At 39.7% G+C, this 18251-nt stretch overlaps 2 protein-coding genes across 4 annotated transcripts in view; both read right to left on the reverse strand.

Annotated features, from left to right (window-relative positions):
• Positions 1 to 18251, reverse strand: part of LOC122668896 (ankyrin repeat-containing protein P16F5.05c-like) — a 31830-nt gene that overhangs the window by 8004 nt on the left and 5575 nt on the right. Inside the window, exons 3-6 of one of the 3 annotated variants that reach the window (XM_043865466.1) lie at positions 13464 to 13528; positions 12584 to 12652; positions 12460 to 12509; positions 12209 to 12341 (exon numbers count right to left, since the gene is read on the reverse strand). In XM_043865466.1, the coding sequence (XP_043721401.1) occupies positions 12230 to 12341; positions 12460 to 12509; positions 12584 to 12652; positions 13464 to 13528 (296 nt within the window). In that variant the 3' untranslated portion in view covers positions 12209 to 12229. Of the gene's footprint in view, positions 1 to 12101; positions 12342 to 12459; positions 12510 to 12583; positions 12653 to 13463; positions 13529 to 18251 lie in introns of those variants that run through there. The other 2 variants (XM_043865465.1, XM_043865467.1) reach the window with 2 other exon arrangements.
• Positions 4038 to 10518, reverse strand: LOC122668894 (pentatricopeptide repeat-containing protein At1g22960, mitochondrial-like). Its single transcript, XM_043865462.1, has 2 exons — positions 8035 to 10518; positions 4038 to 4439 (listed from the first exon to the last, which is right to left on the reverse strand). Exon 1 carries the CDS (start codon positions 10502 to 10504, stop codon positions 8330 to 8332), a length of 2175 nt encoding a protein of 724 aa, XP_043721397.1. The 5' UTR covers positions 10505 to 10518; the 3' UTR covers positions 4038 to 4439; positions 8035 to 8329.

Raw genomic sequence — 18251 nt, forward strand, 5'->3', positions numbered from 1 at the left:
TATTCAGCTAGATGTGAAAAAAAAAAATTACATAGCAGATGCTTAATATGAACATCTTTTTTTTAATGGTCTTTAAGGTTAGACACAGATAACTAACCATAGATCCTTATGCTCTGAACTTGGTACACATGGGTAGTAGTTATTGGGACCCCAAGCCAGTGCAGGGCCAGTGCAGGGATCCTGCAACCTCTTATGTAAAATGCCCCTTGTATATGATATTTTCCTTCATAGAATTGCATTGGATTTTTTTTTTTTTAGAGGGGGGGAGGGGGTAAGTCATCAAATGTAGGGTTGATGAATTGATTTTCCACAGGTTCCTTTGGTTCCCACAAGTTACAGACATAGGATCATCCATAGGAGAATCATGAGCTTAGGGGAAAGCAGTAAGTCTAATGAATGACCTTAGAGTTAACTGAAAGTTGGTTGATGATCCAAGACAAGCTGATGATCATATAGACCGCAATTGTGGAGCAGGCCTAGCATAGGGTATAAGGATAGTCATATGCTAGGCCTAGGCCCACCCAAAGTCAGGCCAGGCTTTCTTGAGCATTGAGTATTAGATAAGTTATACCACTCTTCTATTTCAAAGTTTATCTGGAGAGTATTTTCTTTCTAAGAGAATTGAGACATAATCGCATATTCATGTGTCCATGAATTCATATTCATCATTGAACATTAGGCATACATACAAATATGGGTACAATTGAATACATATACTTCATATATAATATGGTAAATAATATACTATGTATTTTATTGTTGGGCTGAACTTGGATGTCAAGCCAGGCCCACTGATGCAGCCAATCAATGCTAATCCCAAATTAGGAACCAAGGATTTGATTGGCTGCATCAACTTGGTATCAGAGCCTAATTTGGCCATGGATACTGTTGGAACCGCTTCCTGGCCGACCTTGTAGGAAAGGGAAGAAACAATATGTATATCAAACAGGAACTCTAATACGGCGGACTATCCAAAGGGGGACAAGGGTGGATAAATAATTTCAACACCTGTCCCCTCCCAGGGGGACTCAATACCGTGACCCCTGCCTGCTCTGATAGCATGTTGGAACCACTTCCTCTAAAAGGCCGACCTTTTAGGAAAGGGAGGAAACAATATGTATATCAAACAGAAGCTCTAACACGATAGACTATCCAAAGGAGGACACGGGTGGATAAATAATTTCAACAATAACTTAGGCAAGCTTACAAATAGAAGGTAGAAAATAGAAACTTCCTAAAACCAAAATAGAAGGTAGGAAAATAGCAACTAATGAAAATTAGAAACTAACTGAAAATAGAAACTATTAAGGCTTTATAGATCCAACCTTCTAAACAAGCAAGGAAACAAAAATAGAAACTAATAGATTTAGTAACTAGGTACTACTAAGAGAATAGTAACAAAATAAAATCAGATCTTCACACCAGCTGTCCATATCAGCCCCCAAATCACTGTTCACGTGAACAGTAACTCTTTTTTTTTTTTTGAAACTTCTGTCTGTCTTCTTCATGCTTCTCTCTGGGCTGGGTCTGCCTTAGGTGATGCTCCATCAAACCAACAAAAACTTGCCACGTCATCAGACCAGGCTGCTTCTCACAGCAATCGAACCATGAAAACCAGCAAGAGATCGATTGCAGCCAAGATCAACACAATAATGAAGAACAAATTAACTAACTTGTCACATCATCAGACCAGGCTGCTTCTCACAGCAGTCGAATCCACAACCTTGCTGGGCCGGTTTTGGGACTGGTTCCTGTGGGTACATATGGACTTGTGATCTACATCAGTTATCCAACGCTCACCTAATCCAATCAATCAGGTCAATTTTTGTACTTCATCCAGTTTTCAAGCTCTCCATACACTTCTCTTTGGAGGATAAGTTGACATATAATTGAATTAAAAGAAGATAGGCAACACACATAAACAATACAAGAATGTACAGAGGAAATGGTAATCATCTAATTAATATTATAGCCATGAGTTAGTACTATATCAGCCTCATCCGACTGTGGGATCTAATTAATATTATAGCCATGAGTTACAACAGATCCAACGCTTGGATCAATTTATTATTTGGAGGGTCTTATTGTCATATTGAGAGAGCTGTTCGATCCAAATATCAACCTCATCCGACTGTGGGATCATGTTTTACTTAACACTTTCTAATTCGGCCATATTGTGTACTGTTGGGATTGCTGTGTTTCTGTCCTGTGGACAATTGTGTTCTATTATTTTTAACTTATCTAACCTAGAATGCATCAATTTGACTCACGTTCACCCTAACTTGATTAAATTGGCAAAGAACAGTCCCAAATGTTGCTCTAAATGATAGTCTAGGCTGGAAAGAGTTCTTCATGTGGCCACTGCCAAGGACCATATATTAACTAGAATTCATCTAAAATCAAGGGCCTTTAGTCTCCTCAATGTATGCCTTTTCCATCTGAAAGATGCTGAAACAGTTACAATATACTATACCTATGTATGGTTCCTACACTAGTTTAAAGGATAAAATTAAAATGCTCCAGCAGGGTCGTCTTCATGCACTAAAAGATCCTAGAATTCCTTCCCTTTAGCCAACTCTCCACTACTGGACAGAGACATCCACAGCACTTGTCCTCTTGTACCAAGTCCAAAACTGTTACCAGGATAAAATTAAACCAGGAATTTGTCTCACGCTCACCCTAACTCGATTAAATTGGCAAAGAACAGTCCCAAATATTGCTCAAGTGATAGGCCAGGCTAAAAAGAGTTCTTCAAGTGGCCACTGACAGGGACCATATATTAACTAGAACTTATCCAAAATCAAGGGCCTTTAATCTCCTCAATGTATGCCTTTTCCACCTAAAAAATGCTGAAACAGTTACAATATACTATACACTACCCATGCATGTTTCTAGTGCCAAGGACCATATACTAACTAGAAATCATCTAAAATCAAAGGGTCTTAGTCTCCTGAATGTATGTTTTTTCCACCTGAAAGATACTGAAACAGTAACAATATAACTGAATGTACTGTCCATTCAATTTGATAATCGAACAGGGAATTTTGAGAAAGTTGTATTGAAACAATCAGTATTTTGGTAACTCCCTTAGACCATGTTGATTAAAAAGGGCCTTGTTCAGTTGTTCCTTCCCTCGGTAAATATACAGATAAAGAGGGGAAGTGAGAGAGAGAGGTTTACAAATACCAATTATTACAGGATAATAACCTTTCATAGTTTATTAAAAGTTTTATTTCTTAATTAGCTGAAAAGTTATGCTTTGCTAATCATTCCAACCCTATGACATCAGTAAAATTAAAGAATGCTTCAATATAAATTCTTTGAATAAAAAACCATTATCACTGAACTTCACGATACTTACCTAATTACTTTCCACCATTCATCGTTAACAACATTTTTAGTAAAATTTTGAGTCACTATTTACAGTAAATGTTGACGTACCCTGCAGAAAATCATGACATACTAGCTGCAATCGATTTAGAGGATCTAAATTTGTTCTACCTAACTATGTTTGGATTGAGGGAATTAAAGCTTCTGCCAGTTTAGGTGAGTTGTTAATAATTTAAACTATGCTTCGAGATGAAGCTTCAGATTGAATACCCATGGTAATAAATAATTTCCATATTTCAAGAGGATTTAATTCTGTGATTTTGGTGGTAGCTTGATTTCTTTAATCCTCGGGGTTTCACTGGGGAGATAACACAAGCTGTCATGTCACTTCCTCAATTTTGGGATTAGCTGCACCTGATAAAATTTAAATGATGATATTCTCAATTCCAGCAGGTTGGACTCTTGAAGATACAAATAGACGCTTACTCTAAGTCTAAGCCATTGTTCAGCACTTCCATCCTTTAAACCCTAATGCAACCTCACCTAATGGCTGCGGTGAAATATATATCCCTGTTTTAGAGTTGTTTGTAACTTAATGTCAAAATTACCTCAATCCTCCCCCCTCCCCTTTTTTTTTGGTGATAGGAACAACATCTTAATCCTTCGTACTTACCTACAAAACTGTGCATAGTACCACATAAGAATGCTAAAAACCCAACGTTTTCTTTTATATGTTTTCGTAAAGACCCTACCTTAATCTTTCAATAGAAGCAGAAGCTTTATTCACCAATTCTACATCACCTATGGACAATAATTTTCAATATACACTACTACCAGACAAACTAAGGAGCTTTTGATGAACAATAAATGATTTTAAAAAAAAAAAAGGAAAATTACTAAATTACATTAGTATGAAAAAAAAAAAAAAAAAAAACATAAAAAAGCATGGCCAGCAATCAAATGAAACACCACAAAAAGAGATCACACCAGAGTTATGGTGACAAAGATAGCAACCTGGTAATCCTTATGAACCATTAGAAAGAAGATAGATACCTCATACTTTTTTAGCTTTAACCTTATGAGTCATCAATATCATCACATCAAGCAACCTGTAAACAAATATTCGAGTAAAACATAAGTAACCAAATAACTTTCAAACTATTAAAAGGAATACAGAGCATTGGACTATATGATAGCTATGGTAAAGTAAGCCTCTCAAGATAGATTGTGCTGTATGGTACAGTGGTAAAAAAATAATAACAATAATGGCAATAATGGAGCAACCTTACCGTTGCCACTGAGGCCCGCCCCCAATAATGGCTATGAATATGATAGATAATTAGTATTGAGTGCCCCCCCCCCCCCAACAGCCCCTAAAAAAAAACAACAGCAGCAGTATAGTTAAGTAGAATCACTACTATACCACCTCCCATTGTATGTTTCTCTGACAATATGAAAAGGGCTTCCAAAAACCAACAGAAGGGCCTCTAGCAATGCTTCATCAAGACATTTCTGATAAATAGAAAAGACAGTTCAACCAATAAAAGTCACACCTCATCTCAAGGAAGGTTCACATCCAACTCAGTGACTACACTTTATTCACCTCATCTACATTACTCTAATAATCCTGTCTTTCACGAGAGGACCAAGCATATTGAAGTGGGTTATCACTTTGTTCAGAAATCAGTCTTGAAGAAGCTAACTGAGACTCCTTGATGCAGCTCCAAGTAGGAAGAAGAAGAAGAAGTCCTGAACTTAGGGCTTAAGTAGGGAGCCATAGGTTAGGTTTATTTGCTAGTATTCTCCATACTTAGTTTAATTTTTCTGTTTTTAGATTGAACCGGTTTAGAATTGGTTGTATCCAATTGGTTCAAGTGGTCCAATTTAAGTTATTTAGCTAATTAGTTCTTAACTTAAGTTAGTAGGGCTATCTTACTCATTTTACTGTTTTAATTAGTTAAGTTAGATTTAAACCTCTCCCTTCCACGATTTTGTGAAGGAGAAGTCTTTAATTTGTATTAGGATTTGGCATTAGCCATATTATAAATAAGATAAATCGTGGAGGCTCCCCCACAATTGAAGATTTGAAAACAAAAAGACTGTTTGCTGGCTGCCGATTGCTGCTGCTGCTGCTCCTACTCCTTGGAGTGTTGCCTTGTGGATCTATCAAGGAAGAAAGACAGGTGGATCTCCTATGACTCCTTACGCCGTAACGGCTGGGAGGTTCTCTCTTTGAAGGTGGCTCTATCCTTCATCCCTTATTCAGACTTGCTGCTAGTGGAGTTCTGCTGTAAATTTGGATCTTAATTTTTGTTTTCCATTCGTCCTCCCCCCCCCCCCAATCGATTCCCCCTTTATTTTTATTTGATTTTCCCCATAAACCCTAATCTGACATTGTCTCTGTGAGACCCTAGAACCTGTCCAGCCTTCATCCTTCATCTGTTTTTCATAAAAATCAAACCACAGCCTCCTCATACCAACCCTTCCACTCAACCAGACCTGCAGCACAATCTGATCAGTCAGAACCCTGGTTTCCCCTACCACCATTAAAATCCCAAAACCCTAAAATAGTCTAAAACCTGTACAGCCTATTCTAACCATCAGAATTGGCCTAAACTTTGATCGAACCTTGTTCCCCTTGCCAGTAAAACTCGACCACAGTCCCAGCCCAAAAATCCCATCCTAAACCCTAGTTTTCAACTTAGATCCTAAAACCTCAAACCTTAACCCTAACCCTAAAATTCTGAAATTTGAATTTTGAATCAAAGCTTATTAAAATCTGTTTTAATAGCTTCCCCTAAGCCTGCCTATTAAAATCAGATATACATTACCCCATTCCCCCATACCTAACCCTAGAATTTAACCTAAAAACCCTAATTCTGCCCAATCAAACCAGCAGCCCTTTTTAGATCCTATTGCTTGGCTCCTAGTAGGTTTCCTACCTATCTAGGACTACATTACTTCTGTTGTTCCTTCGTCAGAGCATCTTGCTGACGTGTTCACAAAGTCTTTGTTTGCTCCCAGTTTTCATTCTTGTTGTAGCATGTTGTGCATGGGTGATATATATGCTCTAGCTTGAGGTGGGTGTTAAGCAAGGTTCTAAAACTCGGGTTTCGACCAGCCAGAAATCGACCGAAACCAGTGATTTTTTCCCAGCCAGCTCGAGTCGGTTTCAAGGCCTAGAAATGCTTTTTATTATCTGATTTGTTGTATACAGCCTATTTTTGACATTCAAAACACAATGCATGAAGTATTTTCACACAAAAAACACTCAAAATGGTACTTGTGGTTTTTTACCCAAGTTTAATAGTGTATATTGTTCTTGGATATTGGCTGGAAACCAGGATAAACACTTATTTATGCCTAAGATCATTTAAGTAAATGGTTTCCACTTACTTAAGATATTATTCATAAATAAGCAAATACCCCCCCTATTTGAATCCAATAAAAATAGTCAAAAAATAAAATTCCAAGAGGATAAGAAATCAACCCCCCCAATTCAAGAATAAAAACTAGATTTTCTGCTGTAGGTGAAATTTTCAACTTTCTAATTCTGGGGTTTTTCTCAAATCTATAAATTCCATAAATCTTAATATGGTAAAACAATCCTAAAAACCAAAAGTGCGATAAAATATTCATTTGTTTTTATTTCTAAAAAATTATTTTCATTCAGAGCCATTTTGGCAACATTTGCACACACCAAATTAACTTTGACCGGAACATAACTCCTTCAATATAAATCAGATTTAAGCAATCTTGGATTTGTTAGTCTATTTCATTCTCTTAGGTTATTTTTGGTTCTATTACTGGGTTTAGTATAGTGTTGTGGGTATAGGGGTATTGTTCTATTTGTATCCTATTTTATTCCAATGCTGAGATATTATAAATATAAGGGGAGAATCTGCAACAAGTAATTCAACTCTCTTGCCGCAGGCTGTCACCCCCTCCTTGGATAGCTTGTATTCTCTCTTCTTTCTCCTTTCTCTCTGATCTAATTACAAGGTCCTGGTATTGTAACAGCGACCAAGTGGTCACGGGTTCGAGTCAGGAAACAGTCTCTCCAAAAAGCGGGGGTTAGGCTGCGTACATTATGAACCTCCCAAGACCCCGCAGTGGCAGGAGCTTCGTGCACTGGGTACGGCCTCTTTATTGGACATCCGGTTTGCAGCTTATTGATCATATTTTGCAATCAAATGCATGAATGAAGTAGTCAAACAATTGGAGACTACATTCTAAGTATCATAGTTAACCATTCTCCTATAATTTGTCGCAAGAGTTACCTTCTATATTCTTGCAAGAAGCATATTCCTGTGCCAATTATTTTCTTGTGCAACACAGCCAACACTATGTTCTCTCAAATCTACCGACTTCAAGCATAAGTTATACTTGAAGTTGTAACTGATATTATGAGTAGGGAAAACAGTTGTCATTATTGCAATCCTAAGCTATCAAAGTATTGCATCTTTGTAGTTTCAATATCGAATTTCTGTTACTTCATAACGTCATATCAAACTTTTTTTCTCCTAAAATTTAGGTCACATGCTCTGCAAAGTTTCTAGGTGATGAGGCCATGGCAACTTCATGAATAAAAAAGAGCAAAAACAAGAAGAAGATTAAGAACCTCAAGCATAAACTCCAACTAGATGAAAAAGTTTGTAATTTTTTTTTATAAAAAAAAGAAGTTAAGGTCTCTATGTGTGGTACCTCAAGCATAAACTCCAACTGTTCAGGTATGATCATCTACTCGCTGGTTGCTGCATCATCCAGCTCCATTGGTAGTCTATGAACATGGACCATTGGAGCTATTCCTTTCAAAGTGAATGTTTATTCCATACAAAGTAAATCCAGAAGGGAGAAATGCTAAAACAACGGTTCAGAAATGTACTCGACATTATCAGAGCATTTTGTCAATGAGACACGGGCAATCCTCTCAGCTGAAGCATATATCTCCCAAATATCTGAATGTGATCCCATAAAATATGCTATTTCATTAGACTTATCAAATCATTGTTTTGATTGATTCTTCACTGTCTATAATTATACTCTCGAGGCATCGCACTGCATGGGTTTTATAATCTTTGTTGAGCTGCTTTAGTAGTGCACTGTGCGTACATGAATCAGGCTCAATCCCTCTCTCCAGCATTTCACCATACAACCTCAAAGCTTCATACCACTTACCCAAATTGCAGTTCTCATTACTCAGTAAAGTGTAAGTATATTTATTGGGCGACAGCCCTTTCTCCTCTATCTCTATAAAAAACTTGTAAGCTTGATCCACTCTCCCCACTTTGCACAAACCATTTATCAGAGCATTATAGGTGATCACATTTGGCAATACACCCTTCTCTTGCATCTCTGAGAAGAACTTAAAGGCTAGTTCAAGATTCCCTTTACCAGCATGTGCATGAATCAACAGTGTATATGTCACAACTGTAGGAGACGAACCTCTACTTAGCATCTCATAAAAAACCTCCCTAGCTTCCCTGAGATGGCCACTCTCCAAACGAGCCTGAATAATACAAGTATATGTCACATGATCTGGAACTAGCCCATCTTCAACCACTCTTTGCAACAACCCATATGCTTCTTCCAAATTGCCCAATTTGCAGAGTCCATCAACCAAAACATTGTAAGTGATCATGTTAGGTGGGAAACCCTTCGCTAGCATTTCTTCTTGCAAACTAAATGCCTTATTTGAATCACCAAACTTCAGCTCTCCAACTATTCGGGTTGTATAAGCAAAGCCATCTGGCTGCAATCCCACATGTAGCATTTCATCAAAGAGTTCCTTAGATATTGCTAAATTTCCCAGTTTCAAAGAGCCATTCACTAAAATAGTGTAAGTGAACACATCTGGGAGAACTCCCTTATTGATCATCTCTTCCTTGAGTTTTTGCGCACCTTCGAAGTCCCCCAATCTGCAAAGGCCATCTATAAGTGTATTATATGTAACTACAGTAGGAATGAGCCATCCATTTCTTAGTTCATCAAACAATAGAAAAGCTTCTCTTAAGTTTCCTACTCTACAATACCCATGAATTAGAGTGTTATACGACACTATATCGGGCTCCAAATTGTTCTTTAACATGTTGGAGAACCATTCCCTAGCCTTGACCATTCTTCCCCACTTGCAGAACCCATCAATAAATGTGTTACAAGTTTCAACTGTATGAGAGGCACCTCTCCGCACCATCTCACTCCCAATGGCTAAAGCCTCAACAATGTTGCCCTTCTTAAAGTACCCATGAATCAAAGGATTATACGTCAATGCTGAGACCTTCAACCCCAAGTTCAGCATTTCATTAATCAAACCCTTGGCCTGGTCTACCTCTCCTTTTTTTGACAATCCATTGATCAAAACATTATAAGTTACATCATTGGGGGCACACCCTCTCTCTTGCATCTCCGACAGTAGGTCCAAAGCTTCTTGCAACTCACCTTCCTTGCAGAAAGAGTCTAGCAAGGTGTTGTAAGTAACAATTGTCGGCTGGATACCAAACTCGCCCATTAGTTTGTAAATCTCTCTTGCTTTGCTCACAAGATTTTCATCTCGAAGAACCCGGAGGAGTCGGTTACAATTTTTCACATTTGGGCATATCCCATGTTGCACCATCTTATCAAAAGTTGATAAACACAGCTCAGTCAAGGATCCTTTGGTGTAAACCAACAATAAAACATCAAGGAGCTTAATCAAAGCCTCCGGACTCAAGTACCCATCAACCAAAGCATCCACAATTCCGTGCAAATTCACACTAATTACCCTCTGCATCACCCAGTAAGCAGATCGCATAAGATTGTTCTCAGCTAGAATCTCAAGAATGACACAGAAAGCAAATTCAGAGTGTTTGAATTCGGGTTGACTCTCTGCCCATTTAAAGAACCTCAACGCGATTCTAGGTCTCCGTCGGATCGATTTAAGGACGCGAACGAACAACTCCGGGTCAAGAATTACAGCACGGAATCGATCGGAGAGCCAGAAACCATGCATAAATGCGCATGGGTTGCGGTCGAGGGTCTCAGATACCAGGTTGTCGTAGTGGGTCTCTGAGAAAGCATTGTCTTTGGAGGTAGAGAAATGCAAAGAATAAGCGATGGGGAAGAAAAAACGAACCTTAGGAAGGCTTGCGATTGTTACAGTGGCAAAGGTTCTCGAAGCTCTAAAACAGAGGGCCATTAGCAAAGGATCTCAGGAGAGCTTGGTCTCTTCTGTTTTCTCTTTATTCTATGTTTTTACGCCAAAAAATGGAACAAGAGAAACTCCCAACAGTTTCAGAATTCAGTACGGCTGTTGCAATACGGAATCCTCCATTCAATCGTTCTACCGGTCTCAACCTCCCAACGTTTCGAAAATCTCTCTGTGTCTCTGATAGATTCCACCAAGCACTTGGCATCTACCAAAAGCTGCAGAAGAGCAGATACCCAAAATAGGGTTTCCGCTCGTTCTCGACTGGCCAAGACGGCTACGTTCATCCCCTCGGAGCCAGAAGTTACCTTATTCCTCTCCTCCGACCTCCGATGACTTGAGACCAAGAGTCCAAGACACCAAAGAGGATATCATTGGTCCGGACAATCGGGCCGACCCGGCACCATTTGTCCAGCTCCACAATCAGGCTTACGTGGGTCAAGTTCGGGCCAAACCAAACAAATCTTCATGCTTGTGGATTGTGGTAGAGACCTAGTCCCACACACCCACCTGTTTTTACCATCTGGACAGCTGATGGGGCCATCTCTAACCATTGGATATAAAGGTCATTATCCGGATTAACCACATGTCAACTTTTAGAGATTCAAGGTCACACTTGATCCAAGACTTAAACGGTCATTCCTCATCATTTCTCCTAAGATCATTTTAGGTTTGCCTCTGGCAATTTTAGTTCTTTCAATCTATTAGGACATCCAAAAGTCTGCGTTGAACATACTCATGCCATCTCAAAACGACTTTCTCGTAGCTTATCATATATTAGAATTACTTTGAAATCAGCTAGGCAAGGTCTGTGGAGGGTCAGAATGTATGCAACCTTACCTTTGTTTTTTCAAAGAGACTGTTTTTAGACTCGAACCCGTGAACACTTGGTCACAATGGAGCAACCTTTACTATCGCACAAAGGCCCGCCGTCATCATGATGTAATAATGTTTTTGTAAAAGATATATTTTGGTGGGGATTCAGCTTGTGACACATATTGACCAGAGATTCAATAATGTTGTTGCAGATCAAATTTGACCAAACTTTGGAAACCATTAAGGGTCTAACCAATGGCCAAATTTTTTCTGGTCAGAATGAGCAGAGAACACCCAAAATCCTAGGGAAAACAGTTGATTTTTCGTTATCAAACGCAACCTTCTTGTATATTGGGTCGGAAATGCTCATTCCAACAATATATAATTGGTTTGATAGGTAAATCAGGAATTGTTTCCTATGCTTTGATCTCTTCTCTTTTTTTTTTTTGGTAGAAGAGTAAGCAATTGATTAACGGATTAAACTCGAGTCTTCTGTAACAGCATCTATAGATAGACAAGGATCCGAATTGGGCCACACAGTCCTATCCGCAAGAGACTAGGCCCTCCTTGCCAGGAAATCTACTACAGCAATAGCATCCCTCAATGAGTTCACGGACACTTGGGTCCTTGAATCAGTCCAATCTACATATACATTAGAGAACCTTTGGGGTGGCATCCACGGATTACAACTAGTGAAGGGACCAATCACAGGAATCAAGAAAAGAAAGAAATGTAACAAGAGAGAGAGAGAGAGAGAGAGAGAGGGAGGGAACAGGACTTCAATGGCAACAGTCACCCAGATACACTTTTTCCCAAATGATGGAGGTCTAATACGTAAGCTGAAAGATATACATGATAATCTGCTACATTCCTGTATTACTATTGCCAAAACGCCAACATTTAGGAAACTCTAACTTCATTAAGTTCAACTTGTGCAACAGCTGCATTGATTGCATCAATGACTTCCATCTTCCCCCTGCTTACTGCTTCATCCATTGGAGTCTTTTCATAGCTAGCCATACACCCAAATGAAAAACATTAATGAAAAGGAGTATCTTACATCTAAATCTTTATCTGAAAAAATAATATTTCTAGTTGAAACTCTGGTTTCCAGGTTAGAAAAAACAGACCTGTTTAGCATTGTTACATTGGCTCCTGCTAGAATCAAATTCTTAACCACCTGGAAAACCCATTTGTTCAATAAACTTGTATGAAGAATCAAATTGACTGCCATAACCTGGATAACACCAATACCTCAATATGCCCGTTGAGGCAAGCCCAGTGAAGAGCTGTATTTTTCTCCACATTACAAGCATTTAGATCCTGCATCATAGAAAAGCAACAAAATCCGGGTTCATTCATGAATTCTGTTTCAGATGTTTAGTTTATCAAGACACACCTTCCACATCTTTCAAAAAAAGAGACATCTTCCATTATGGCACTTGGGACAAGGTACAGTTAGTGTTTCTTTGGGGTAATTTCTTCCATAAAAGAACAAGGCAACCAATCCTCTCTATACAACCCACCTCTGTTTTAGCTTCCACATGCCCTGTCAGAACCTCCAACTAGAACCATATCAACCTGTTCTTAGTATGCCCATGGACCAGAAGCATGCACAGGTTGACAAGTTCACTTGCACGCCCACTACACTAGATCCATTTCGGTAGAGAGAACTAGTTGGCTATAGCTTACCAATATTAAAGGCACTGAAATGGTTATTTATAGAGTCTGTGGAGCATGACAATGGATCAACTCAACTCACACAAAATGTTTTCTGACAAAAACATCTTAGTGAAAAAGACAATTTTGGGCAATCAGGGCTTACCATCAAGTGTCCAGTGCAGCCTGCTCGCAATCTTACATTATATTCTTTTCCAGAAATTTAATTCCAAGAAATCCAAACTTGACTTTAAGGGGTTAAGGTATGAGTATATAAATATCATTATCTGTTAGAAAGAAGACATGTCGCTGACCCCACTGAGTTGGGGCAAGGCTGAGTTGAGTTGAGTTGAAAAAAAAGACACCTAGATAACCTACCAAGAATATGGACTCCCAAGAACAGATATGACATAAGGTAAACAAAAGTGCCAATTGAAAGAAAATACAAGAAATCTTCACGAGAAGGCTTCCTCACCACTCCATTTTTTATAAGATACTCCACGATATCAATATGTCCATTAGCAGCTGCCATATGAAGTGCTGAAAGCACAGATGATAACAACAAAATTAAACAAGGAACTAAATCATGAAATGTTAACCATTACATTACTGTTGTATAACTACAGGAGAAAAAAATCATATCTTCCCAAACATGCTTGCAATTGGTTTGGAGTTACAGGAGTAGAGACCAAGTGAGAGAGCAGCAGAAGCACAACAAAGTATTGAAAATCTTAGGTTCAGCGAGAGATTTTTTTTAAAAAAAAAAGAAGCATTATTTCCATCATATCATAGCCCATGGTTATTTAAAACGAGAAAATTTCACCACTTGTATACCACTAAAGGATTAATAGCAAATAAGATATGCATTAGGAAGAGATCAACCACAATCGGCAGCCAACCAAACAACTGGACTGAAGCCCCAAAAGCAATATTAAGAGAAAGGATAAGTATCAGTACCAACAAACAGCTCGTACTGAGATTACAACCATTGACTAGCCCTAGTAACCATATCTGCACACCATTTTTTTTTTGGTAGAAATATCTGCACACCGTGAATCCTATATCCATATCATAAGAATAGGATGTAGGATTGCAACAAGCAGTCAATGGTGGAAACCTGGAGTGGCCCTCGACCAGTTTTAGTGAATACAAAGTGGCTCAGTTGGTCAACAAAACCATTAAACTCATTCGGGAACTGCTTTCATGAAGCAGGTCGACGAAACTTTCAGAAAATATAAGTGCCGAGGTTGGGATTTAATACAACATTTTGGTGTGTATTGAGTTGATTTGGTGAACCAGGCCAGATCTCACAACACTAACACACTGTTAGAAGTCATGTAATAGGGGTAGTTTAGGAACTAGTCTATAACTAGTTGCCTTATTATGTAATTCTTCTATTTCTTCTTTATTTCCCTTATACCTCCCTAGGGAGGTGGATGTAATTCCTATTAGTGATGATTAAATGAATATATGGTGAATGGAGAAGTCTCTCCATGCACAATCGTTACAGCCCAATACACTCTTCTCTCTTGCCATCTTCTTCTTCCTCCAACCTCTTCCTTCTCTCTTCTTATTTCCTAAACCTATATTCTAACTTGGTATCAAAGCCCTAGGGTTTGAGAGTCGAATCCAGCTACCTGTTCTCATTTTTTGCTTCTCTTTGAAATCATTTATTTCAAAGAGAAGCCTCCTATGTAAACAAATCTGTGAGAAAACTATGAAATAGGGTTGGAATAACCTTTCTAGTGATTCCTACTGCTATTCGAGCTTGGATGCAGCTCATTTGGTGATTTAAAGTTCAGATTGCTACTGTTTGGAGTAACCGCCAGCCCTCCACTGCAGTTCCTATATCTCCTTCGATTGGCCTGGTTTTGTGGATTGGAATGGGTCATTAGAATCGTGGAAGGATGGTGTTCAAGGGCCATGTACTGCTTCTTGCTGATTGAAGACTACATCTGAGCACAACTCTTTTTCGTGGGAATCATTTTCTGCCCAGATTTCTGATGTTGCAGACTTCATTCCCTTATGTCTTTCTCATTTCGGCATGGATTTGATGGTGGAGCAGCTTATTAGGATCGTAGAAGGATCCTTTTTCCTGTCTTTTGTGCTCCTTATGGCTGGATGAGTGCTTCTCTTTGATAAAACTCAATCTCATGGTTCCTCTGTTCTGCCCAGGTAACACCGAGAGTAATTTTCTTCCTTTTTTTTCTTGCTTCGAGTTGAAGGTTGATGCTCTCTTAGTTGAGGATTGGATATGCATAGACTTTGAGCAGTTTTATCACTTGTTTGAAGCTTTTATTACTACTTGCAAGCCTTTGTGAGGCCTTTTTAGGGACTGACCTACTGGGCTGCTATTATACTGCCCGTGAAGTGTTTGATTTAAGTCCTCTTAGACATTTGCTGCTAGGACTGCTTCGGCAGTGTGCTATCCTAGGCTGCTTATAGGACTTCTTGCTTGTTTGGGTTGAGTGTGTACTCCCCACTTGCCTTTGGTGATATTGTTTATTGTTGGTATCCATCATGGCTGGTTCGGATACATCTGTGCTTGGTACTGCTGATTCTCAGCCTCCCATTGTTGTCCCTCAGTTGGCTTATGAGAGTACTCATCAACAGATTTCTTTTGTGAAGCTTGATGGTACTAATTACCTGGATTGGTCACACTCTGTGAGACTTTCCCTCAGGAGTAAGGGAAAGCTTGGATATATAACAAGTGCTATCAAGGCCCCCACGGCTGGTTCACCGGCCTTTGATAAATGGGAGACCGAAAATTCTACGGTTATAACTTGGTTGATCTTCTCCATGAAGCCCGAGATTGGGAGAAGATTTATAAGGAAGGAAACTGCCAAAGCTATTTGGGACAATGTCTCTGTGGCCTTTAACAGAGTAGGTGACACTGCCAAGGTCTATTAGCTCCATCAACGAATCCACTCATTGAAACAGGGTGACAACACTATTTCTGAGTACTACAGTGCGTTCCTTAGTCTTGTGGAAGAGTATGATCATTACAGAGACCTTCATTTGACCAACCCAGAGGATGAAGCCAAGGTGTATCTGACTCTTGAAAAAGAGCGTGTCTTCTCTTTGCTTGGTGGTTTGAACTCTGACTATGAGCCAGTTAGACTCCAACTGTTGGGCCGGTCTCCCCTTCCCTCTCTTAGTGAAGTCTGTAGTTACTTACAGAGTGAAGAGACCAGGAGACTTACTATGGCACCACCACCAGCACCATCTGAGAGGTCAGCCCTCAATTCTAGTTCTGTTCCAGACACCCGTGGAGGTGGTAGAGGCCCAGGGCCTAACCGTGAGGAAGCTAGTATTGTGGCGACAGTTGGTGCCAGTAGAGTTAGGCGAGACAAATTTAAATGTGATCATTGTGGTCGCATTGGACACACCAAGGATAGGTGTTGGTCTCTCCATGGTCGTCCTCCTGGTATGCGTGGTCGTGGTAGCTGTAGAGGGGGAGCTCGGGCTCATTCCGCAGCGGCGACTGATGCTGATGCCCCACAAGATGACTCGACCTTTATGGATGCAGTGGTTCGCAGGGTTGTATCACAGTTGAGCACATCTAGTATGGCTGGATCCTCATCATCCTCAGCTTTGCAGGTCTCCACCTCAGCTTCCACTGCCGCCTAGTCTTGGGTCATTGACTCGGCTGCCACGGACCACATGACTGGTACGTCTCATTATTATGATTCCTATACCATTTGCTCTGGTAAGGACAAGGTTAGGGTAGCTGACGGCTCCCTTTCCTCCATATCTGATAAGGGTAATATCCCTATGACATCATCTATTTCACTTTCTTCTGTTCTTCATGTCCCTAACCTTACTCTGAATCTTCTATCTGTGAGTCATCTGACTAAATCTCTCAACTGCTGTGTCACATTTTTTCCTTCTCATTGTCTTTTTCAGGATTTGGTGACGAAGAGGATTATTGGTAGTGGACGTGAGGAGAAAGGCCTCTACTTTTTTAATCCGTTTTTGCCCACAGTTCATTCCTATGTGTGTGGCCAAAACGATAGTAGTTCTGTGGATTCTGTTATGTTATGGCATCGCCGTCTTGGCCATCCATCTTTTGTTGTAATGAGGAAACAATTGCCTCACTTATTTTCATCTATTGCCTCTTCTCATGTTTTTCAATGTGAAACCTGTATGTTTGCCAAACATTATAGGTTGTCATATCCTTATCATGGTAATAGAACTGTTGCTCCTTTTCACATTGTGCATACTGATGTGTGGGGTCCTTCCCCTACTACTTCTTTATTTAGCTATCGTTACTTTGTGTCATTTGTTGATGATTTTTCACGTGCCACATGGACTGTTCTTCTAAAGCATAAGAGTGATGTTTGTGATGCCTTTCAGAATTTTTACCAAATGATTCTTACCCAATTTGAGACCTGCATCAAAATTGTGCATTCTGATAAAGGGGGAGTGTATATGTTTGGTGGCCTTCAAGCCTTCTTTACTACTCATGGCATTATCCATCAGCTAGCGTGTGTTGACACGCCCCAACAAAATGGGGTTGCTGAGAGAAAAAATCGCCATCTCCTAGAGGTCACCCGTAGTCTCTTGCTTGGCATGCATGTCCCCCAGACCTTCTGGTCTGCGGCTCTTCTAACAGCCTCCTTTCTCATCAATCATATGCCTACCAAGCTTCTTAACTACAAATCTCCCTTGGGCATCTTATCTCCCAAGGCCTCTGTTTTTTCTCTTCCTCCTAGAGTCTTTGGTTGTGTTTGTTATGTGCATGTTAACAAATCTGCTCGCACTAAACTTGATCCCAAAGCTCTTAAGTGTCTCTTTCTTGGGTACTCTTCTACTACCAAGGGGTACAGGTGTTATCATCCTTCTTCCCACCGAAGTTTCATTTCCAAGGATGTTACCTTTCTTGAATCTGTCCCTTTCTTTGTTCTTTCTCAGCATCCTCTTCAGGGGGAGAATTATGGGAGTGAATAGGCTACTGATGATTTCTTCCTTTCTCCTATACCTACATCTCCTTTTCTGCTTGACATTGGAAAACACAGGACTGTAGATGTGGTTGAGATTAATGATCAACTAGGGGGGAATATAGATTTGGTAGTTGAAAGTGGTTCTGGTAAGGAGAAGGATTACCACATTACATACCAAAAAGGTGAAAGCTTACATAATACAAGAAAGAAGACTTACCAAGAGTCCTCTTCAGATCTAGATCCACATCCTGAGATTCATCCTTCTCAATCAGGTGACATTCTTTCTCCTCCATCTGTTTTGGACCTTCCTATTGCTATTA

Source organism: Telopea speciosissima, chromosome 7 (genome assembly GCF_018873765.1).
Source record: "Telopea speciosissima isolate NSW1024214 ecotype Mountain lineage chromosome 7, Tspe_v1, whole genome shotgun sequence".
Lineage (NCBI taxonomy): Eukaryota > Viridiplantae > Streptophyta > Magnoliopsida > Proteales > Proteaceae > Telopea > Telopea speciosissima.

Excerpts from the sequence above, each read along its gene's own strand:
- LOC122668894 (XM_043865462.1), bottom strand. The coding sequence starts at position 10,504 with ATGGCCCTCTGTTTTAGAGCTTCGAGAACCTTTGCCACTGTAACAATC.